The sequence below is a fragment of the Sus scrofa genome, chromosome 1 (assembly GCF_054392235.1).
Source record: "Sus scrofa isolate SSC_HxYL_T2T_F1_AM1 chromosome 1, Sscrofa_HxYL_maternal_Yorkshire_Landrace_v2.0, whole genome shotgun sequence".
Lineage (NCBI taxonomy): Eukaryota > Metazoa > Chordata > Mammalia > Artiodactyla > Suidae > Sus > Sus scrofa.
In genome coordinates, this window is record NC_139383.1 from 58,486,038 (window position 1) to 58,510,229 (window position 24,192).

The 24,192-nt window shown below is 39.0% G+C and overlaps 1 protein-coding gene across 3 annotated transcripts in view; it reads right to left on the minus strand.

The window, feature by feature from the left end:
• Positions 1–13,683: 13,683 nt before the first annotated feature.
• MAP3K7 (mitogen-activated protein kinase kinase kinase 7) overlaps positions 13,684–24,192 on the minus strand; it is a 65,468-nt gene continuing 54,959 nt past the window's right edge. The window contains exons 14-16 of one of the 3 annotated variants that reach the window (XM_021082147.2): positions 19,723–19,784; positions 18,912–19,027; positions 13,684–16,793 (exon numbers count right to left, since the gene is read on the minus strand). In XM_021082147.2, coding sequence (XP_020937806.1) covers positions 16,613–16,793; positions 18,912–19,027; positions 19,723–19,784 — 359 coding nt within the window. In that variant the 3' untranslated portion in view covers positions 13,684–16,612. 3 annotated transcript variants of the gene reach the window in all.

Here is a 24,192-nt window from a genome sequence, read left to right on the forward strand (position 1 = left end):
GCAACTTTGCTTGAGTATATTGGAAAAAAAAAAACATTCAGCGGTTTTCCTGTTTTTTTTTTTTTTTTTTTTTTTAAGCTAATTGCTGGTTAATAGCTTACCTCCGATTTTTGAACAGATTTGCTAGGTAAAATATTAATATTTAAAAGTAATATTTAGATTGAGATGAAAAAGTTTTAGAGATGGAGATAGTATAGCATTGTGAACATGTTACTGAACTGTACACTTCAAAACGGTTAAAAGTCAACTTTGTTATTTATATTTTACCACAATGAAAATAGTACTTGAAATTTTCCAATTGGAAACTATGAAAGTTTTTGCAATTGCAAAAGAAAAGCACATTAAGCAGAACATAATTATGTGAGAGTCTCAGGCCCCTAGCTTCCCCCCTACCCCAACTTTTCCGAAGCATAATTTAAAAATTAGAATTGTATATATTTAAGGTATACAACTTGATGTTTTGCTCTATGTATATATCGTGAAAAGGTCATTGCCATGAAGCTAACACCTCACATAGTTACTGTTTTTTCTTTTTTGTGGTGAGAACTCTTAAGATCTACCTTCTTAGCAAATTTCAAGTATGCAAGACAGTATTATTTAGAGTCACCATACTGTACTTTCTCATCTTATACCTGAAAGGTTGTACCCTTTGAATAATGTCGCCTCATTCCCACCATCACGCCCCAGCCTACCCCAAGGCCCTGGAAACCACCGTCTGACTATATGCTTCTATGAGTTTGACTGTTTTAGATTCCACATGTAAGAGAATATTTGCACTGAGGTATTGTCTGTGTCTGGCTTATTTCATTTAGCATAATGTTCTTCAGGTTCATCCACGTTTTTGCAAGTGGCAGGATTTCCTTCTTTCTTCAAGACTGAGTAATATTCCATCACACACACACACACACACACACACACACACTCTTTTATCCATTCATCCATGGACAGACACTTAGGTTGTTTCCATGTTTTGAACACTGTGAATTATGCTGCCATGAACACAGGGGCGCAAACATCTTTTTGAGATTTAGGCTTCTTGCTTTCTATGAAGCTTTCCTTCATCCTTAAAATGACTCCTAAGGAAACCCCAAATTGCCCTTTCATCATCTTCAGTTTTAAGGCATTTTGAATGCTTCGCCTTTTCTCTGGAGACATTTTTTTTATTTCTTTGTTTCCAATTCTTGCCCTGGAGGAATTGGCTGTCTCACAAGGGTCATCAGAGAACTGAACCACGCCTGACTTGTAAAGGATCTCTGCGGTCAACGGTCCTAGGTCTCTCTCACCTGGTCCAGGGGTCTTTTGTCCTCCCAGGGTAGGCTCCCCTCCTCAGTGCCTCTGGCAGGTGGAGAGTCAATGTCTGCTGGTCACTTCCAGGGATGAGTGGTTCTCAACCTCACAGGTCACCCATTCCACCTGTTTCCCTGAACATTCAGTCCGTGGTGTGTCCTGGCCCCATGTGGGGCACTGGAGACACTAAAGGCAAGCATGGCCATGTGGTCCCTGCTCTCAGAAAGCTCACATTACAACGTTTTTCTTTTAGGCCGAAATCTTGTCCCCTTACTTTGGGCCCATGTGTTCTATGTCTACAGAGTCGTAAAGAATGCATGGCAGTGGAGTTCCCGTCGTGGCTCAGTGGTTAATGAATCTGACTAGGAACCATAAGATTGTGAGTTTAATCCCTGGCCTTGCTCAGTGAGTTAAGGATCTGGCATTGCCGTGAGCTGTATTGTAGGTTGCAGATGCAGCTCAGATCCAGCATTGCTGTGGCTATGGTGTAGGCCGGTGGCTACAGCTCCCATTCAATCCCTAGCCTGGGAACCTCCATATGCTGTAGGTGCGGCCCTAGAAAAGACAAAAAGACAGAAAAAAAAAGAAAAAAAAGAATGCATGGTACCATTGAGTGAGTGATTGCCATTGGCAAATCAGTGCCAAGAGCCCTGGCATCTTCGTTTCCTTCACCCCGCACAGGAATCCTGTGAGGCAGGGACCACTGCACTCTCCATTTTACCACTGAAGGAACTAAGACTTAAAAGGCTAAGTATCTTGCCCCACATCATACACCTCCTGTCCGTTTCTCCATTCCTATCCACTCATTCACATTCATTCATTCATCAAACATTGGTTGAGAAGCTACTGTGCAACTGGCAATATGAAAGGTCCTGGTGGCTGTACTTACAGAACTCACAGCCCAGTATTGGGAGAGGATAAGTGAGCAGACTGACAAAGTGCAGGGGCAGAGCTGTGAGAGAAGTAGGCTCTGGGGTGATGCCAGTATGCACGATGTTCTCTCACTTGGTCCAGGGGTCCAGTCAGGCTCCCAATTAACACAGCAGCCCCTGCTGGTCTCAGCCAGCACCTGGCCCTGCATCCATCCATTGCCTGCATCCAGAGTGAACTGTTTAAACTCTGAAACTTGGTCACACTCAATCCTTCTTTGTCCAGCTAACAATTTTTTTTTGAGTGCCTACTTCATTAGTTTTTGGGGACAAGGTAGTGAATAAATCAGATATGGTCAGGGCACTTATAGAGCTTGCAAGGTAGGTAAGAAACAGAAACAGGGAGTTGCATAGGATAATTAAGAAAAAAAAATCATAATGCTGCTGTGGAAAACAGTTTGGTGGTTCTTCAAAAAGTTAAGCATAGAATTCCCTCATGACCCAGAAATTCTATTTCCAGATACATACCCCCAAAGCTGAAAACAGGTACTCAAATACTAGTATGGGAATCTTCAAAGCAGCAGTATTTACAAAAGCCAAAAGACAGAAATGTTATCAACTCAAATGTCCATCAATGGATGGAGAAACAAAATATGGTCTATCTATACAACAGAATGTTACTTAGTTATGTAAAGGAATAAAGTACTGATAAATGCTACATGGATGGACCTCAAAAACATGATGCTAAGTGAAAGAAGCTAGCTAGACATATGGTTACGTATTTCATGATTCTTTGTTTGTTTTTCTTTTTAGGGCTGCACCCATGGCACATGGAGGTTCCCAGGCTAGGGGTCTAATTGGAGCTGTAGCTGTCAGCCTACACCATGGCCACACAGGATCTGAGCCGCATCTGCGACCTACACCATAGCTCACGGCAATGCCAGATCCTCAACCCACTGAGCCAGGCCTGGGATGAACCTGCAACCTCATGGTTCCTAGTCGGATTCGTTTCTGCTGCACCACATAGGGAACTCCTGCATGATTCTTTTTAATATGAAATATACAGAATAGGTAAATTCATAGAGACAAAAAGCAGACTGGTGGTTGCTTGAAGCTGGGAAGAGGGAAGAATTGTGAGTGACTGCTTCATGGGTACAGGGCTCTCTTTTAGGGAGAGGATGAAAATATTTTGGAATTAGAGGTGGTGGTTGCATAGCATTGTGAAAGTGACTGAACTGTATATGTAAAATGATTTTCTGTTTTATGAATTTCGCTTCAAAAAAAAAAAAAAAGCATAATCAAGGAGCCTATTTTCGATTGGGAGCAAGGAAGGATTTGCTGAGGAAGCACTGTCTACACTGGGGCCTAAAGGCTGAGCAGGCGTTAGTGGGGAAAAGTGTTTGAACAAGTTCCTGATAAGGGGTGTGGATGGAGCTGAAAGGGAAGACAGAGGCCAGAGGAGGTGAGGATGTGTAGGCATGTGGTGTGTCTCAGAGCCTATCCCCGCACTGATGGGCTAAGCCAGGGGCAGTCAAATAGTCTCATGCATACGGCTCCGTGAGAATGGACTGCAGGGGAACGGAAGCAGAGCAGGGATGTGGGAAGGATGCAGCCATAGCTGCTCAAGGGAGGGGTGACAGTGATTTGGCCTAAGGCTCCCTGGGGCTGTTACTTTGGTCCCCACCCCTCCAGTGACACGAAAGCACCTCATAAACCTTCCCGGTTCTCCGGGTTCGCCTCTCCCCCTGCTTCTGCTCCCGCCACAAGGAAGGGCCCTCAGTACTTGTAGTTTAAGAGGTAACACAGTCTCTTCTGCTTCAGGCCTGGGAATATCCTGCTCCCACTTCAGGATCCTTAACCTGCTGAGCTACCATGGAACTCCAGAACTAACTGATTTTTAAAATAACACCATAGTTCTAATGGACATAAAATGCTTATGCTGCAAGTGCTCACCTGTTTTCATTTCTCTTTAGGATCTGATTTTTAAAACATATTGTGCCTTCTGTCCTCAGGGGATGGTAATGGTACTTGCCTCAGAAAGCTTATGAGCACTGAGTAAGTTGATACTTTTTAACACATTCAGGACAGGGCTGCTGTCTGCAGGAGCGACTACTGTCTTCTGAGGAAGGGAAAGAGAACAGGAGGAGCTGTGTGGGCTGAGGCCAAGGGGACCTCCTGTGTGTACGGGGTCACCTGCTCTATGTGCAGAGTAAGGGCAGGCCGGCCAACATCTGACTTGGGAAAACGGTGCTCCATCTGGGGAGTGGGCTCCAGCAACACACCTGATGGCAAAATACATCTTTTTGAGCCACTGTAGCCTTAGGACCTTGGTCTGATTGTCCTGGTGCTTCTCATTGATCGAAGTGATAAAAATATTTTCTTGAAGGCCTAGACAGTTTTGAAAAAATCATCACGTACTGAAATAAATGAAAACAAAGAACATTCCCTGATGTTATAGTTTCAACTTGATTTTCACATCAAAGACTTAATTGATATGAGAAAGCTAAAATTTGGCAGTTATTAGGAATACTTAGAAATGGAAAAAACTCCTTTTTGGATGATTTTTTTTTCTTCAGTCAAAAAAACTGGATGTGACGGAGCCATTGCTACGTTTCATCTGTGTTAACTTTGATTAACCTTTATTGAGGTTTTATACCCTGCTTGCTTCAAAATGTAGAAGCAGTCTATAATTTCCCTCTAATGGATAATAGAATTCGGGATTAAATGTAGACTAGCAACTGCAGAGGGAAGCAGATGGCTTAGATGCCATCTATTCAACACAACATGATTTTATTCAGGGGTCAGGACACTTCCTCCCGGTTGGGAGAGGAAAGGTCATTAAATTCAATGAAGGTCAGCAAGACAGTTTATCCAGGTAGGTGGAGCCCAGTGTACACAGAGAGCAAGGTGAGGTGCCCAGTAGAAGACAGCTGTGTAGCTGACCTTGGAAAGTTCCAGCAAGAAAAGACAGGGTGTTACAAGCTATAGGACAGGGTACTTGGGAACAGATCATATGTGGATGTTGTCAGATCAGCAGGAATTGTCCAGCCTGAGAAGCTTGGGTCAGCTGCTAACAGGGTCCAGGCTCCACAGGGAGAGGTTGGTGGGATTTGGGCCTGCAGTGGACAAGATCAAGGCAGGACTCCAGCCCTAAGGGACGCTGTCATCCTAGCAGGGCATAAGCTCAGAGCCAGATAAGCACAGGCGGCCCTGATGTTGAGTTTGAGTGGCCTGCACTCAATCTGTGGAGAGGACGGAGCCGAGCCACATGAAAGAGTGTGGCAGGAAAGTGGTGCAGGGGTCAGGCAAGCCTACAGTCACTGTGGCTTATTGCAGAGGGGCATTTATTGTTTCTGTCTGGAGAGTGTGGTCTTATGGGTGGTGAGGCAACTCATGAAGGTCATTCCCATCCTCAGCTCCATCATCCTGACGTGTAGGCTTTTTGTCACCATGGTTACATGATGGTTCTGTGTATTAGGGCCTCAGATTAGGTCTTACGCAGGAAGAACAAATTGGAACAAAAGACTTCTTCCTTCCAAGCCTCCATCTGCCTGGAAAGAGAAGGCTTTTCCAGAGACCCCAGTAGTCTCCCCACCACTGCCCATTGGCCATATGTAGGTCTCAACCACTCTAAACAGTAATAGGAGCTTGAAATGCAAATCTCATGTTTTCAGCTTCTATAGAAAGCAGGTAAGGGAGAAGCATGGTGGAGACAGTGGTTGCTGGAAATCTTTTTATATCTTTTTTTCCTTTCCCTTTCCCCTTAATTTGAGCAGTACCTTAGAAGTCCATTTCCCCTCTTTCTTATCAGAAGTATCTTGAATTGTTAGGCTCCTTCAGGGAAAAATAGTATTGAGTTTCCCATAGGTTTTCTCCTTTCTCTGATAGTGGCCAATCCTGACTCTTCAGGGTCAGGTGTTTTGCATGTGAGCCAGCACCACAACTTGTGGCCCATGTTGAGGTGAGGCGCCAGAGGCTGGACAAATGGCAGTCAAGAGAATACTACCCTATGTTTGCTGTCTTTGAAAACTGCCACGCCCTCACAGGCCGAGGAGAGTCCATTTCAGGCAGTTCTTTACTTTCACCTCTCCCTCCCCTCACCCCAATCCATGTCCTTGGACAGAAAAAGCCTAAGGATATAATAAAATATGTAATTATAAGGCAGGAAAAATATCCTTATAGGCTTCGAGCTGGAGCCTTGAATGCTGAAAAGATCAGTTCTTTTGGCCTACAATGGTCCAGCTAACAGCAAGAGGGCCATTTTAGGTTCCTCTGACTGGAGGTCCCCAGTCTTCGGGGGATACAGAGAGTACAGAACAGGGAGCACCTCGCGGGGGGAAGTAAAGGGGCCACTGGGCACTTTCAGACATAATGACTCAAAACGTTTACCTCAATTGTGCCCTTTCTGATGAAACTCTTGGATGATATACTTCAACAAAATGAGAGAGCAAACCATGAAACAGACAGAGGTGAAGCCCAGGGGTCCAGTCCAGGACAGCAGTGAAGGGAGTTCACAGGATGACAGCTTGGCACGGGCCTGGAGGGCACTAAGTCTGCGTGGAGGCCGCAGAGGCTGTGCTGGGCAGGGAGAATGATGGCTCCACAGGGGACAGGGGTCTGTAACTGTGTTGGGGAAGATGAGAAATTATGGCTAGGTGTGGGTGATACATCTGTTTGAAGCATTTATTTAAAAAGGTGATAAATCTACAGGCAAATTAAAAAAAGCATTAGGAGAAACATGGTTTTCAGTAAAAGGCAATGTACTTATAGTCACACTTTACTTAGCTCAGCAGCAATAAACACTAGTCAGGATAATGTACTATTGGCTGATTTAATTTAAAATTGTGACCTACTATATCGGGCTGAAAGAGTAGGGGAAATTGGGACATGTGTAAACTAGCTAAATTCTCCGCCACCATAACATGAAGTCAGAATTTGGGTATGCAAATTTGATAAATCAAGAAGCAGCAGTATAACTTATTACTTACAAATATGGGGCAAACAGAATGGGTTGAGAGCAAGGGGTGATGCCGCAGCTGCTCATGGTGCAGAGGATAAAATTTGATTTAAAGGTCTGTCCATGTATTACCTTAAAAATTAAAGTTCTTCTTTCAAATGCATTTTAAAAGTCGGCCAAATTGTTATATTACTTGCTGAGGTGTATTTTGCTCCTCTGTTGAGGTTTTCTGCCTTCTTTGGGCCTGTGGCCAGGCAGCCATGGATGTGCTTTACTGATGTGACCCTTGATGAGCTGACCCAGCAGGCAGAAGCGGAGGAGGTGTCAGCATTTCAGGGCCAGTTTGGCGCCCTCTGGTTAAACAGAGCCAAATTCTGAGGAGTTTTAATTAAGCTCTAATTGGGAATGAAGTGGGAGGGGCTGGGACAGGAGAAGAAAATCCTGTTCCAAGTTACAGCTCTCCTAGTCATACCTTAATGCTTACAGAGCAATCAGCCACCCGACTCAGCGACCAAGGGGGAAATTACCATATGTAAATAGGATACTCAGATCACAAAAGGTCCTTGAATGTTCCAGGTGATTAGTGTTCTGACTTCATCTTCAGGGATTAGTTTTTATGCCAAGTTAATAACTGAAAGGATATCCTATAAATGACTCGTTTAGTCATAGTGTACAGTTATGGTTTTACACAAATAATCACTACAATTTATAGTAATTAGAGTATGAAGTTCAATTTCCACTTATGTTTGAAGGCAGCTGTTTCTTTCAACGTCCCTCTGGTTTCATAGAGCAAGACTCACAATGGGTCATAAGTTGTATCTGGGAATGCTACGCTGCCATTTTATCCAAGAGGCTCTTTCCATTGTGCTGATCTTGCAAACACATTTGAGTGAGCAGCAGCAATTTGGCCCCAAGCCAGGACGCTCCCTACTGTCCTAGAGATCTTCCATGGGGATCTTAACTTTTACCTTTGTTCCCAGGATGCTTGCTTACTGACCCCTAAATCAAGGTTAACATTTTTTAAAAAGACTGTGAAGGATTTATGTTAACACTGGTGTTACTGTAAAAGGGAGGACTTAAAATCTATTCTGAAAGGAGGAATCAACAAATACACATTCAACTATTTTTCTCCCCAGTATTTTGAATCATTCTCTTCTAATCAACACACTGAGGTATATGTGGGAGAAGAAATGAATTAGCCCTAGGGGAGAATGGGCAAGGTAGCATTAACGATGCTGATTGATCTCAGGCATCTAGAACTGGATTTAGGCCATTCCTGTGTTTACCAATAGGGAAACTGGGGCCCAGTCTCCTGACTCTCCAAAGAACATCTGAAGGGCAAGGAGGCATCCAGCCAGGACCAGGCCCGCCTGCCTCTCAGGTCTTGGCCACTCCTTCATAGTCAGCTACAGCCATCCCATTTTTAGGCTCCAAAGCAAATCTCATTTGATGACTGCGTCACCTTCCCTGCATCCCAGGAGCAATCGGATGAATGCTGACGTAAGAGAAAGCCGGAATGTACTTGTTACTGCTACATCTACAGCTGGCATGCTTACCTTGGAATTAGGAGTAATCCAGACTGGAGACTGTCCCCTCAGTGAATAGTCTGACTTTGTCTCCATTACTACAACTCTTTACTTGTTCCTCCTTTAACATTTAAAAAAAAAAAAAAAAAAATCACCTACAAATAGCTGGCTATTCACCAAGGAAAAGTGAAAGGGGCGTACCCACGTTTTTAAAGCCATTTCATAGAGGACAGTCTCATGGGATGAAATGTCACGTTTTAATGGATAATAAGATACCGCATTCCCAACAGCCAGTCGAATAAGAGTATCTGGGACAAAGATGGTAAAGGAAATTTTTTTAAGTAACAAATATTTAAGTCCCATTTGGCTATTTTTAAGTGTAAAATAAGACACTTTCCCCCCTCAAATGGCCAAAGTACTGAGGTTGGAGGCACATTTGACTGTTTCATTTCAGTGAATGTGCCTCTGGCTCTTGCCTGGAATAGTCCACTCAAACAGCTGGCTCACATCATGGACCAACTACCTCCACCTTTTTCACTGTGACAGGTGGTTATTTAAGGGGAACAGCAGGTTGTCTGGATCCTAAATGAAGTTCTAAGGAACAATTATAGCAGAGTTTAAACATTTCAGGCAGCAAAACTGGCTCAGGTACTAGTTTAGGCAAGGACGGAAAATGCAGACTTCCTGTACTCTTTGATTTACAGACCTTGCCCTGCACTCCCTGCTTACCCATGGTGTCGCCTTCCATGGTTTCAGTTATCCAAACTCAACAATAGCTCCCAAACATTAAATAGAAAATTTCAGAAATAAACAATTCGTAAGTTTTAAACATTGAGCCATTCTGAGAAGTGTGATGAAATTTTGCACTGTCTCCCCCCCACCCCCGCCCCGGTCTTGAATCATCTGTCCAGTGCACCAACTGTGACATTTGTCAGACTGATGCTCAAGGTACCTCAGAGCTTTTATTCCTTAAACGACCCTTATTTTACTTAATTATGGCCTCAAAGTAGAGGAGTAGTGATGCTGGCAATGCAGATATGCCAAAGAGAAGCTGTAGAGTGCTTCCTCTAAGTTAAAGGGTGAACATTCTCAACTTAATAAGGGGAAAAGAACATTGTATGCTGAGGTTGCTAAGATCTGTGGTAGGAACAAATCTGTGAAATTATAAAGAAGGAAAAAGAAATTCATGCTGGCATGATAAATGCATAGTTAAGATGAAAAAGCACTAAATTTGTACAATAAGGTATTTTGAGAGACCACATTCATTTACTTTTCATTATAGTATATTACTATAATTGTTCTATTTTATCATTATTTAAATTAATTTTTTTTTTTTTAATTTTTGGCCACATCTGCTGCATGTGGAAGTTCCCGGGCCAGGGATAGAACCTGCACCACATCTGTGACCAGAGATGCTGCAGTGACCATGCCAGATCCTTAACCCACTGAGCCACTTGGGAACTTCTGTTACTGTTGCTAGTACCTTACTGTGTGGAATTTTAAGTGAAATTCTATCACAGGTGTGTACTGGGTTTGGTACTATCTGCAGTTTTGGGCATCCACTGGGGCTCTTGGGATGCACCCCCTTTGGAAAAGGGGGGACTGCTATACATGATTTCTGTTGATTTTAAGATAGTCACATAAGCTAGTATCATGTAGAGTTTATTTGTTTGTTTGTTTTGGCTGTGCCTGTGGCATGTGGAAGTTCTTGGGCCAGGGATCGAACTTGCACCTGACCTGAGCCACAGCAGTGACAATGCCTTTCCCTTAACCTGCTGAGTCATGAGGGAACACTAGTATCATGTAGTTAGTTTTAACTGTAATAGCTGGCATGGCTAATATTGAAAAAAGTAAACTCATCTAATGCCTTGGTGAATGTGAGGATAGGCAAAAGTAGCCTTCTTCTTCTTCTTTTCTTTCCTTTTTAGGTCTGCACTTGCAGCACGTGGAGGTTCCCAGGCTCAGGGTCCAATCAGAGCTGTAGCTGCTGGCCTATGCCAGAGCCACAGCAACACCAGATCCGAGCTGCATCTGCGACCTACACCACAGCTCACGGCAACACCAGATCCTTAACCCACTGAGTGAGGCCAGGGATCAAACCCACAACTATTACTCTGGTCTTTTGTCATGCTCATCACATTTTAGATGGATATTTCGTTAAGCATTTTTGTAGGAAACTGATTAAAAGTCTGAAGGGTTCTAGAGTGTGTGATGAGAAAATATCGCCATTTTTCCTGCAACTATTAAAAAAAAGTTACATTCATTTTTGGGTTTCTTCAGTCTCTAATTTGAATTCAGCAAATGTATCAATCAATGACTAATGTAGTCATTCCTTTAATAACTAAAGAAGAGGTAGCTACAAAGAGAAATAATAAGTAAGTATGAAAGGTAATTGCATTTTGTGAATTACTTTTGCTTTTCAGAAGATAAATATTCAGCATGTGTTCAGTCAGTAATTTCTGGTGTTTCAAAGCAATTATCCTGCTGCCGTATGACATCTATGAGATACTACTGACCTTTAAATTACAGGACAAAGAATGCATTTCACTACTTGGAAATGTAAAAGCACCATGAAGCTCAGATAAGTTAAATAACCATTGGCTTCTCAGAAAAGCTTCACTGAAAACACTGACATGAAGAGGTAGGTCATTTAAACAGAAATTCCGTTTTAGTAGGCTCTCATAGCAGGGGCATAGCAGGGCACTGAGAGCAGTGATTAGTCGCTGATGTACAGGAGCACAGGACCTAGTGGTAAGAAGTACACATTCTGCCAATGCAATCTCACTTTATCAACTTTTTAAAGATTGTTGTCATTGTTATTTAAAATATTGTTTTGTATTTTGCTCTGTGGTGTAATCAACCCAATCTTCTCTTTTTTGTGCAAGCCAAAAGCAGCTACAATTTATAGTTCCCTAGTGACCTAGCAGCTAAAGGATCCAGCATTGTCACTGCTGTGGCATGGGTTTGATCCTTGGCCCAGGAACCTTCTACATGCCACAGGTGTGGCCAAAAAAAAAAAAACTTTAAATAAGACAAAAAAAAATTACATTTATCAACCATATTTGCTGAAAACTACCAAGAACTTACTAATGTTACTTACCATGACCAATCACATTTCTAATACTTAAAGCAATACAGATATAAATATACTTACTATAACAAAAGCAAGGGATTTTGTGAGTAGAGTATTAAGATTCTGTAAAAAGATACAAATGCAGTGATCTTAAATGTTTCAGAAGATGGTAAGATTTCACAATCATGCAGGTCATACTGGACATAATTACAACCTCCTTAAATCTACATTTTCCCTCCAGGATTGATATGGAAAGGTTTCCAACTATCATTCAAAATAGCTTAATGAAAAATTCCTCTCAGGAGTTCCTGTTGTGGCTCAGCCGGTTAAGAACTCGACATAGTGTCTGTGAGGATTTGGGTTTGAGCCCTGGCCTTGCTCAGTGGGTTAATAAGGATCTTGCATTGCCACAAGCTGTGTAGGTCACAGATGCGACTCAGATCTGGCGTTGCTGTGGCTGTGGTGTGGGCTGGCAGCTGCAGCTCCAATTTGACCCCCTAGCCGGGAAACTTCCATACGCCACAGTGTGGCAGTGTGAAAGAAAAATAAAATAAATAAAATCAGTCTATTAAATGACATTTAAAAAAAAATCCTCTCAAAGGAATTCAAACATCTCTTAAAAAGGAGAAAAAAAGCTTAAAACATAAAGAGTACATATTGTGTGATTTCATTTACTTAAAATTCTAGAAAATGCAAATTGTTTTATATTGTTAGAGAGCAGGCAGATCAGTGTCTGGAGCTTGGGGAAGGGAGGGACAGATTGCAAGAGACAAGAAAACCTTTGGAGCTGATGGATATCATCAGGATCTTGGTTGCTGGGTAGGTTTACACGGATATACATATGCCAAAATTCAATAAATCTCAAAATTTAAATGGATGCAGCTTATTATATAAAAATCATATCCCAATTATAAGAACCATCCCGCAAAGGGCAAAATCCCCCGCAAAACAAAAAACAAACTAAAAATGAAAAACCTGGGTTAAATTTCATGTTTCTGTTAAGAAAAAGTCTAAAGACCGAGCCTCACAATACCATGGTCTGTATTTTCATTTTCAGCACATCTTTCAGGTGCGGGGGTGAGAGCAGCAGAATGAAGACACCCCATTCATCAAATAAGTGAATGAAAAAGTTGAAGTATGCCGGAACTCAGTGAGCATTGTAAATTATAGCACAGCAAAGTGTTTAGGTCACAGATATATGTTGCTCTCAGTGTTGGCTTTGTTGCTATCCAGAGTGGTCACAAAATCGCTGTGCCTGCAAATTCAAAGTTACCTCACGTTCTCCTTCCTTCCTCTGTTTGCCATTCAGTTGTCCTTCACGTGGGCCGAGAGTGGCCAGAGAGTCTCCAGGCATGTAATTCTGCTTAAAGCACATGATGATGGAAAAGCACAGGCAGGAACAAGCTTTAACTTTTAGGAGCCTATTTTCCCATCTGTAAATGGGAACAAAATCTAACTACTATGTGACTGAAATGGATGTGTAACTTGGCGTTAGGCACAGTGGTTTGGCTTATCAAAGGTGCCCAAGAAATATTTGTTGGGAAGTGAGTGAATGGATGTATTTATTGCAGTGAAGGTAGAGTTTATAAGAATGTGTGTGTGCACCTATGTGCAGGTTAAAGGGCCACTAGGTTGATAAAGAAATGAAATACTTACTGTAACTTAGATATACTACAAGAAATCAGGAAGTGTAGGGATGTATGTCATGCAGTACTTCGTACAAATCAGGATTCATTGAAATTGTGCAGAGAATCCATTTAACTAAAAATATGAACTGGAGGAAATGATGTGTTAGCTGGCCAATCCCCAAGCCTCTCATAAATCATGATTATGTTATAACGGCATCGAGTATTATAAGATTACTGACTTTTCAGTTTTTATTTGATTTTGTATAAGGTAAACATGCTGCTGGAGCAGAACACCTCACAGCTCATTTGCTGATATAAATCATTCACCATTTTTATGACCAAGTTGAGAATAACAATCTGAATTTTATTACAAACAAAAATAAATCTAAAAAGCTTCCTTCAATTATACAGTATGCACAAGGATTTCTGCATTACATCATTTTACATAAAATGTTCTAAATGACAGAAGTAGAACTTCCTACCATTTGAAGAGAGGAGTTTTGACCACTGAAAACCACACACACTTACAGAAAGAAACAAAAGTTTCACAGGGAAGACCCGTGATCTCCGGCTACAGGCAGGAGCTGAAACTAGGAACATAAAAGAAACTTGGAGAAAAAAAGACATTCAATACTCTAAAATACTTCAGCAAAAATAGTCAAACATTTGTAAACAACTTTTAAACAGATCTTTTCAATATGCTATGTTGCTATCAGGTAAATACTTTTAACTGATTTTTATTTGACTCAAAAAAGCTATTTTTAGTTCTGAGGAGTTTTTCCCTCTAGATAAAAGCTTTGTTTTCTTTCCCTGGAGGCAAGAATAAAATGTAAATAGGGCTTATTCAAGGATTGTTTGTAAATTTTTCAGACTGAGGCCTTTTAGACACTTGCTTGTCTGTCTGCTATTTCTAACACTCCCCCCAAAAAAATGATGATTAGAATAAATGATAAAACCAGAACAACAAATTTCGCTCTTCTGTTTGAAGGGCTGATGGGTGAGGATACTGATGAAACTGGCTGTGGATTTTAATTATCCCTGTGACTCCTTTCCTTTCATGATCAAGGATAATCAGGACTTAAAAAGTACGAGTTTGGCAATACAAGTACTCAAAAACAGACAAACAAAACACAACCAAATAAGGCTGAACTGCACTCAGTGTCCAGAATGACACTCCTGGATATCCCCAGGAACATACTGTAAACAAACAAGCAAGTGTTCTATAGCTTTTTCTGCATTTGGCACCACGTCTTAAAACCACTATTTTCTCCCATTTACCTATCTGGGATATTTTTATGTAGTGATTGATGCATGTAATAATAACAATAATAAATTTTCCCTTTAAGTGTGTAAAGTATGGCAAAAACAATCTAATGACAAGAAATAAAATTTGAAACCTACATTGCTGAATCCTAATGGAAAACTTAAGCCTTAGCATCCACACTTGGCCATCTCATGCTCTGAGATAATTAGAAAAGTCTCAAAAACACTGACTAGGTCCCTTTTGGTGGAGTGACAGATGTACACACAAGCAGCAATACCCTATGCAAGAGTGAAACTTTAAAGTTATTTTCTGTGCCAATTTTATTTTACGATTACTATGTTAAGCCTAATATCACTTTTAGCTAGGAAATTAAATTATTTGGGAGTAATCCTCCTTTTATTTAAATGAAATGATAAGCAGATATTTATTTACCAGAAACTTTCTAACTGCAGATTTTGAAGAAGCTAAAAATGACGCAGTTTAGTACAAACTGTCCTTTACCTTTATTGCTTGTATACATAAGGAATACATTATAAAACTCAGTGGGAAGAGGAAAAAATAATGGAAGAAAAAGTTACCTGCTTTAGCATTTTTAAGAATAGTTTTGATAACTTCTTAGATCAACTTGCTTATCTGAAATAGAGCAAAACTACGATACAATTGCGATATAATCCTAATAATCACAGCAATTATGCTTTTACTTTCTTTTTCATAAAACATTAATGCTATAAAAATGAGGTTGATGACATCCCTATTTAAAAGACATCTTGTACTGGTATCAAAATGTAATTTATTTTCATACCAACTGAAAAATAGAGCTTATATAGTCTATTATTTCACTCGTTTTATTATTACTTTTATTTTCAAAGTTGGTAGCAAAGTTACTGTTAACAATATAAATTTTCTCTTTATAAGTGAAATTCCTTTAAAAGTGTTGAAAGGCAGCAGGTTTCCTACGATGGGCTTGCAAGGAAAATCAATTATTCCAGTATTGATAAATACGATACTTGATGAATTTAGATTTACTCCTTTAACTTCCTCACTAACTTGTCCTTATTTGCCAGGTTCTTACTCATTTGGTATTGTAAAAGAAATCTTAGCCTAAGCCTTTTAGCTGGAGCAATTCTTTCCATTTTCCATTATTTCTCTTTAGTTTTTAAAATATACAGTAAAATAGTCCAATAATCATCGCAGGAAGGAATGATCATTTAAGCTGGATCATGTTCATTAACCTTTTAATTTCATTTCAGGGCTATTAATATTAGAATCATAAAAACTTTACAGTTTCAGCACACATACACGCAATCACAGAATTAAAAATCTTTATATTTTAAAAAAAAGTTCCATTTTGTTCAATGTATCATAGTCAAATTTTAGTCTAATGAAATATGCTTCTATTAAATACAGCAGCCGCCACTTACCTTTAAATATTTTATGGATAAAGTTCATTACTGATCCAAGGATGCTGGCATCAAAGCCCTTACTCCCAACTATCACTAAAGTTCTGTATTTCAATAATGTACCACCAATTATTCTAGATTTATAATACCCTGTCTTTAACTTGGTATATGCCATCTTTTGGAAAAAAAAAATATTGTTTTTTTTTTTTTGAGATGAGATACAAGAACAAAATCATTCTTGAGGTTCCACCTCGGAAAAAAAGACGATGTTTGCACATAGCAGCTAGTTTGATACCCCTGTTTCTGTTAGGCTAGCCTTCACACAACGAGCATGCGTATACAGCCACGGTTCACTGCATCTGTTGTGAAGTTGAGAACTGCTGCTTATTCAAGTACAGATGCCCCCGTGTTATGCAAGGAGACAGGTAAACTGCATGTCCACCATGAGAAAAGGAAAATAAACGATGAAACAAATGCAGCAAATACAGGCAGCTGGCATTCAGAACACGCCAAAAAGCTAACACTCATGAATTGTCATTATAAGGGTCTTTCTTTCCTTAAAAAAGAGTCTTTCTTTGCATATTTTAAAATTTAACGGTCCCAGAGAATCATGAAGTGCCTTGTCTTTTTTGCTGCTGACTTCTGATGACCTCTAGTTGCTTTTTGCATTGCTGATAGTAAGTAGAAAGGCTTTTGTTTTCATCTAAAAGCTTTTTGTGTTCCTGTACCAGCCGAGATGTATTTTGCTGGTCCTTTTCATCCTGGTCCAGTTCTGCAACTAGTTCTTGCCTAAAAACAAATACCGCATATTACACATGATGGAAAAAGTCATACCTTAATAACTGATGATGGAATCTCAATTTCAATTAATTAGAGCTTTTATTCTGCGTTTATCATTATGAACCTTAGTTACACTACTCAAATATAATTATGAGCTGGAATGGAAACTATCATCCACTCTTCTGCTGTAACCATACAAATATCATAATCCTTTTAACAGGCAACTGTATTTAGGTAAATACTGAAAATGGATAAAATGGTATAATAAAAGTTGCAGAAAATTTCATTTGGTATCCCTTTTGTGTAGGAGGGAAGAAAAAAGGCTGGGAAAGGCTTTAACTGGCTACAGGGATATAACACTTGAAGTTTCTATCATGCACATTCTACTTCTATACTCATGTATTCATATTCCAAAGTCACAATCCTATTTAACTACAGTGCCAAATAGTAGTTAACAGAACATCTGCAAGCTAATTAAAATAGATGCTCTCGGGAGTTCCCATCATGGCGCAGCGGATATGAATCCAACTAGGAACCATGAGGTTTCAGGTTCAATCCCTGGCCTCGCTCAGCGGGTCAAGCAAGGATCTGGCATTGCCATGAGCTGTGGTGTAGGTTGCAGATGTGGCTTGGATCTGGCATGTTGCTGTGGCTGTGGCATAGGCCCGTGGCTACAATTCTGATTCAACCCCCAGCCTGGGAACCTCCATATTCCTCGGGTGTGGCCCTAAAAAGACAAAATAAATAAATAAATAAATAAAATAGGTGCTATCCAACTGAAATCTCTTTCCTACTTTAAAATAATGAGAAGAGGAGTTCCTGTCGTGGTTCAGTGGTCAACGAATCCGACTAGGAACCATGAGGTTGCGGGTTCGATCCCTGGCCTTGCTCAGTGGGTTAAGGATCCGGCGTTGCCATGAGCTGTGGTGTAGGTCACAGACACAGCTCGGATCCCGCGTTGCTGTGGCTCTGGTGTAGGCCGGTGGCTACAGCTCCAATTAGACACCTAGCCTGGGAACCTCCATATGCCACAGGAAGTGGCCCTAGAAAAGGCAAAAAGACAAAAAAAAAAGAGAAGAATACAAAGTACCACTCTTAAAACACTCACTTTTGCAAATATTTTCAGGAAAGATCCTCAGTCTTTTATAGCCTGATAAATTTCTTTGTTTGGGGGATATTATATATCAGCTCATTAAGTGAGACCACTGGATATAACTGAATAATTAATGAAAAGTCCTCAAATAAAAATTTACTAGTAATGTTTCTTATCCAAAGTATTTAAAATCAATTAAAACTGTCATAGTTTTCACAGTGCCCCCATTACACCATTTTTTTTCCAGCATAAAACTCTTCTCTCAAATGATTTAAAGTGTGAAAGAATAAAGATTAAATATGTGATGACAGAGTTTTTAAAAAATCTTAATATAAAATGACAGTTCTATAATTAGTACTACAGTTTGCAGTCTCTAATTTCCTATCAGCCTTACCTTTAAAATATTAAGGTAAATTTATCTAAAATCATTTTATTAGTAAATTGTGAAAAAACTATTTTTGTTCCCTTTGGAAGTACCACCATAAATCAGCTTCATAGGTATAAAATTTCATAAAGGTCATGCTTAAAAAGACTGAAATATTGTTTTTAAGAATCTCAGTAGAGAAGTATGGAAATGGGACTGCATTGAAAAGGGGAGGAAGGCAGTCTATCTCCCAGAAAAACACTCACAAGTATGAAATAAAGCCACTAGTTAAGTAATTCTACTCTCTTCAACATACACCTGGAAAGAATATATTATCTACAAAAATGCTTCTAGGATAAATCACAATGGAACATTATATATCAAATTGTTTTATCTGTGTCTAAGAAAACAATAAATCTTCCTAAACAATAAATCTAAGCAGCTTTTAACTTAAAAATGCTGAAAACATCAAACAATGGTCATAAGTACCAGTTTATTTTCCTTAGTTATGTTTTCCTAATATAAGATATAGTCAAAAGAGTTGAATTTTTGCATGAACAATTAGCCAATGGGTGCTTAAAACTTACAGTTTTCATGTCCTAAGCAATGATGCACTTTAATTTAAACTCCAAATACTGATGTTTTATTTTTATTCATAAAGACAACTTACTTTCTCTGTAATAATAATGCAATTTCTGTTTGGACTTTCATATATTCTTGTGCCATTTTACAATGCTGTTCAAACACTGCCATAGATTCTTTGGAGTTTGGGCATGGTGCTAGAGGCTGAAAATAAATCAAGAAATGTTAAAACATAATTAGATCAAATCTCAATTATCTAGCTGAGAGTTAAGACAGAGACTGTGATTTTTTTTTTATAGCACTAAAGCAATGATCATTTAAAAATATGTGTTAAAGTAGGCCTAGAAAATCTGTGTCCTTTTGTCAGCATTAACTCAGATCTTAAATTTACACTTGCTGTTTTAACACTTTCATTGTTACGGAGAGCCACAACTAGAGTACTCTGGGACTGTGGTTTTATGTTTCAGACTGTCAAACTTTATTATACTGAAAGATGTTTATAGCTCTCATTTGAGAGACACTGAAGTATATTATTTATATTTTCAGTCACCATGAACATGCCAAATTACCACAAAATCTATTAAGCAGAAATGAGCTTATATGAATTTTATATTATAATGTGCTAAAAATAAGGAGCAAAAACATTATTCTTGGCAGTCCTGAACAAAGATATGGATATTTTAAGATGATTGCTAGAATAGGAACATCTGATTTGGCAATTTTAATTTGATTAACTTAACTAAGAATCACTTATTTTAACTTGATTTTAAAATAAAGAGGCCAACTAAAAGCATAAATAAATGGATATAAAGTGACAGATAGGAACACAACCAACAGCTTTAAAGGTAAACTTCTCTAAAAAGGAAAAAGTAAACTTCGCTAAGAAAGTACTCCTTTACCTGTAGTTGGTGATCCAGTGTAAGATAAGCCATTGGGATGGAATTATCTGATCCATTGGTATCTGGAATTACAGCATGTATTTTATTTATTTTTTGTCATAAATAGTTACAAACGAAAAGCAAGAAAGCATGCATGAGGTGCTGGTACTATTTTCCCCAAAGTAAAAGAAAAGTTATTGTTACTGGTAATTTTTGAATTTAAAAGGTAAAAAAAGAGGACATTCAAATACAAATAATTAGAATACAACCATACTCTCATACCTACAATTTACATCGGCTATAAATGGGACTAGAACATAATGTACTAAAGCATGTAAGCCTTATTTAATTAAAAACAAACAGTGATGTGGGACCTTTAAAATATTTCTATTTTAAAATTCAGTCTTAACTGCCTCTACCTAATCAAACCCATCTCTTTCTTTCCTGAATCATATTAAGTTTACTTAAGGCTGTGTAGATTCCAGCAACACCAGTGTTCCCTAAAAGGGAAAGGGTGAAAGCAAGAGACACATTTTCTTTCAGTGGATCATCTTCAATTAGTGTGGGTTCAAATGTGCGCCGCCCATCCCACCCCTCCCAATAAGAATCACTGAAGAAAATTAGAGATGTTATTGATGGGAGTATATGACACACATGGATAATACGGAATCTGTGACTCAATTTCATGTCAAAAGAGTTAAATGGGTTAATTCAAACAACCCGCCAATTTTATCCAACTATTTAGGTTTTGTTCATATTTCAAAAGAGAATAAAATTGCCATAACGACTTGCAAGAGAAGCATGGGACTGTCTCTTTCCAACATTAACATTTATGTACAACAGCTCCACAAGCAGGCAGGGTAACTGAAGAGTGAGTGACACAGACTTTCCTATTTCAGAAGTAGCTGCTTTCCCATCTTTAATAGAGGATAAATGAGCTAAATGAGTGAGCTGTTCAGCTGTTTTCCTGACAAGCACTACTTGAAAGAGTGGTACAGATAAAGGTAAAGTCAGGATGATAGCAAGGCACTGACTCGAACGCAATAAAAACATATGACAGTTTGATGGTTCAGAAAACTCCTAATTTATTGCTGACTGATATTGAGTTTTATTTATTTATTTATTTAGAAAGCCATTGAGAGTGTGCTTGCAAATACCTCCAAAGGCTAAGCTAAATCAGAACAAATGAGACGATGCCTGTAACGAATACCATGCAGTGCCAGCTGGCATCTGGTAAGCATTCAACACATGGTACTGATGGTGGTTATTGTGATTATTTTTAAATTTATTGTAACTGATACTAAATGAAGAATTGGGAAAGGAGAGTAATTTTAAATAGTCATGCTTACATTTCAGATAAAAAAAGTAATGTTAGTTAAATACTGGAGTGCAATAAGAAGGAATAACAGAGTATTGCCTAGCAGAGCCTTTACCTTAAATCACATACTAACATAACGATTTTTCTGAAATGGCTAAATAAGACACATATTTTATTTCTCTGATGAATCCTCTCCTCACCTTTCACAATAGTTTCAAATAATGCTTTCAACTGAACAATGCTTTCTACAAAATTAAGCTGATCAAAAATGATTTCCCCCTACCTTTCTGGAAAAATTAAATGTCTTGAAAGTTTCTTCAATTTAGTATTTCCACTCCTATCATTCTTTCGTACATCTTTGATACTTGATACATCTTATTAAACCAGTCCCCTATATCCAACATGTATTTCAGGATTAAATATATCAAAGTTTTACAGAATTCTGGGGGTAAAAAAAAGTGCAAGGATTGAGACACTCAAACAATTTTAAAGCCTGTTGATGGTGAGGAACTTAAGGTCGTTTATTGAATTTCATCTGTTTTCCAAAACCAAGAAGTGAGATTTTACTTTCTCACTTGAACTGAAATTTAGCTTTCAGTCTCTGGTCACAAGATAGCAAGTTTATTTCAAGAAAACTTATCTTTTAATGTTTCAATTGCTGATCAGATCTCTTCCTATTTGTTGAGATTCACACTGATTTGGTTTAGTCTGGTAAAATCTCTTTTTTAGTGCCTTCAACACAATACCTATAACTAGTTCATATTATCTAAGTATGTGTTCCCTTCATGTGGAATGCTGTTTTTTCCTTTATGTTTTATGACTAAAAAACAAATTTTACTATTTTATGAAAAAGCTGCTGACTATGCTAGGTCTTATCTGTAACTATTAAAACTCTCCACTTGCACTGTAAATACAATAGTTTAATATACAGCATGAGGAGTTTATTTTTAATTATTTATTTATTTAATTTGCATTTTATGGCTGCACCTGTGGTATATGGAAGTTCCCAGGTTAGGGGTCGAATTGCAGCACTTTAGCTGCCAGCCTACACCACAGCCACAGTGACACGAGAGCCAAGCCACGCCACGTCTGCAACCTATACCACAGTTCACAGCAATGCCAGATCCTTAATCCACTGCACAAGGCCAGGGATCAAATTTGCATCCTCATGGATACTAGTGGGATTCATAACCCGCTGAGTCACAATGGGAACTCTGAGGAGTTTGTTTTTGTCAGTATTGTGATTCTAATCAGACTGCAAGCAATGGCCCTATCTTAGATTTCTATCTTTGCAAAGTACCAAACCCAGAAGAACTTCTTCAGTGAGTTTTCCCCCCACTGTGGTGCTCTCTATTGGTGTAGCTTTCTCTCTCAACTAGCTGTTCTTGAGTATGTCTGTCTTTCTTTATCCCCAATATACTTTAAGTAGAAACCTAACAGCACTTTATGTTATGATTATTGAATCACTGTACACTTTTTCTCTGAAATTACACAAACCTCTCCCCTTTTTAAATTAAAAAATCTAATTATTTAGGTTGTTTTGATTTATTTATGTACTTCTAATTTTTTTTCCCCCTGGGGCAGTGGGCTTTCGACAAAGGAGATTTCATCTGTCTCTTCTCTACAATTTATTCTGACAGCTTGACTATCAATTTTTTTGCTAGAAATAATGCAAAGCTGAACTTTATTAATTATAACCTTAAACCAGATTCTCAACTTCTAAAATTGTACTCAAAACTATTTAAAAATGGAATTTCTGTCGTGGCTCAGCAGTAATGCACCTGACTAGTATCCATGAGGACAAAGGTTTGATCCCTGGCTTCACTCAGGGGGTTAAGGATCCCGTGTTATCATGAGCTGTGGTGTAGGTCGAAGATGCAGCTCGGGTCCCGTGTTGCTGTGGCTGTGACACAGGCCGGCAGCTGCAGCTCCAATTCAACCCCTGGCCTGGGAACTTACTTATGCTGTGGGTGTGGCCCTAAAAAGACAAAAACAAACAAACAAACGAAATTACTTAAAAATGATAACCATGCATTTGCAGTATATTTCAAGGCAATGACAAAATTTAGTTGATATTGCAACCTGGATCTATATACGATGTCTAGCTACTAATGTTCCGTGGTATTTTAGGTTTCAGAAAAGAAAAAAATGAGACAGGAGTTGGAAGGGTGGAAGAATATGTGAAATAGAAACACTGGTTAAGTGAGAAGGGCTTAAGAGAAATTTGATTTCACCCTCACAAATTCACAATTTGCCACACGCTACTGCTGTGTCTAGATTAGTCCAGGTAGAAGTGAGGAGACCCAGCAAATGCTGTAATGTCAGAGCAAGCACTCCCTCACTGAAGGGTATAGGAACCGCCCCCCCCCCCCCGCCCCCGCAAAAAAACCCAAAAACCAAAAAACAAAACCCAAAACAAAAAAACCCAATGTTATCTGAGCATTAATGACCAAATCTGTCAGGAGCATTTCTCCTCCACCTCTGAGAAGCACATCATGATAAATTCTGCACATGTGCTGAGTCGTGGTGGATGTTCTGGGCTGTCCAAGGGGTGAAACTTAGGAGTTTTTGGCACCACTAAATTTGAACTTACTAAAACTAGAGAGTACACTCAAGGCTAAACATAGTTCTATGTTACATGACACAGAGAAAAGCCACCCAGTTAATTTTTTAAATTAAATTATGAACTTGACTAAATCATGCCAAATATTTATAAATACTTATAAGGAGAATTTTAGTTTGTATAGACGGTAAGCTGACTTTTTAATTTCAGTTTAATTGCCACTATTAATAACAGCTGATCTTATATAAAACCCCAAATGGTTTAATTTTCCAAGGTCTAAGAGATCATCTTCCCTCTATGACAGAATACATATAAATAATTTTTGTACCAGTGTACTGCTGTGTATTTATCAAGGTATTCCCTTAATGCTAAGGAAAAGTTAATTCCATTATGGCACATTACTTCTTGCTTGTTCATAATAAACAATTCCATTACTATCTTCAGACAGGCAGATTTTAATATTAACATTTTGACTTAGACCAGTTAGTTATTCATGTTGGAGAGTTTAAGTAACTCTTACCAGGCTTTTAATAGTCTATTTACTAGAATGTTTATGTAACTGGAATGAGGTCTGCTTATCAGTTAAAAATGATTCAAAAGTTCAATGGCC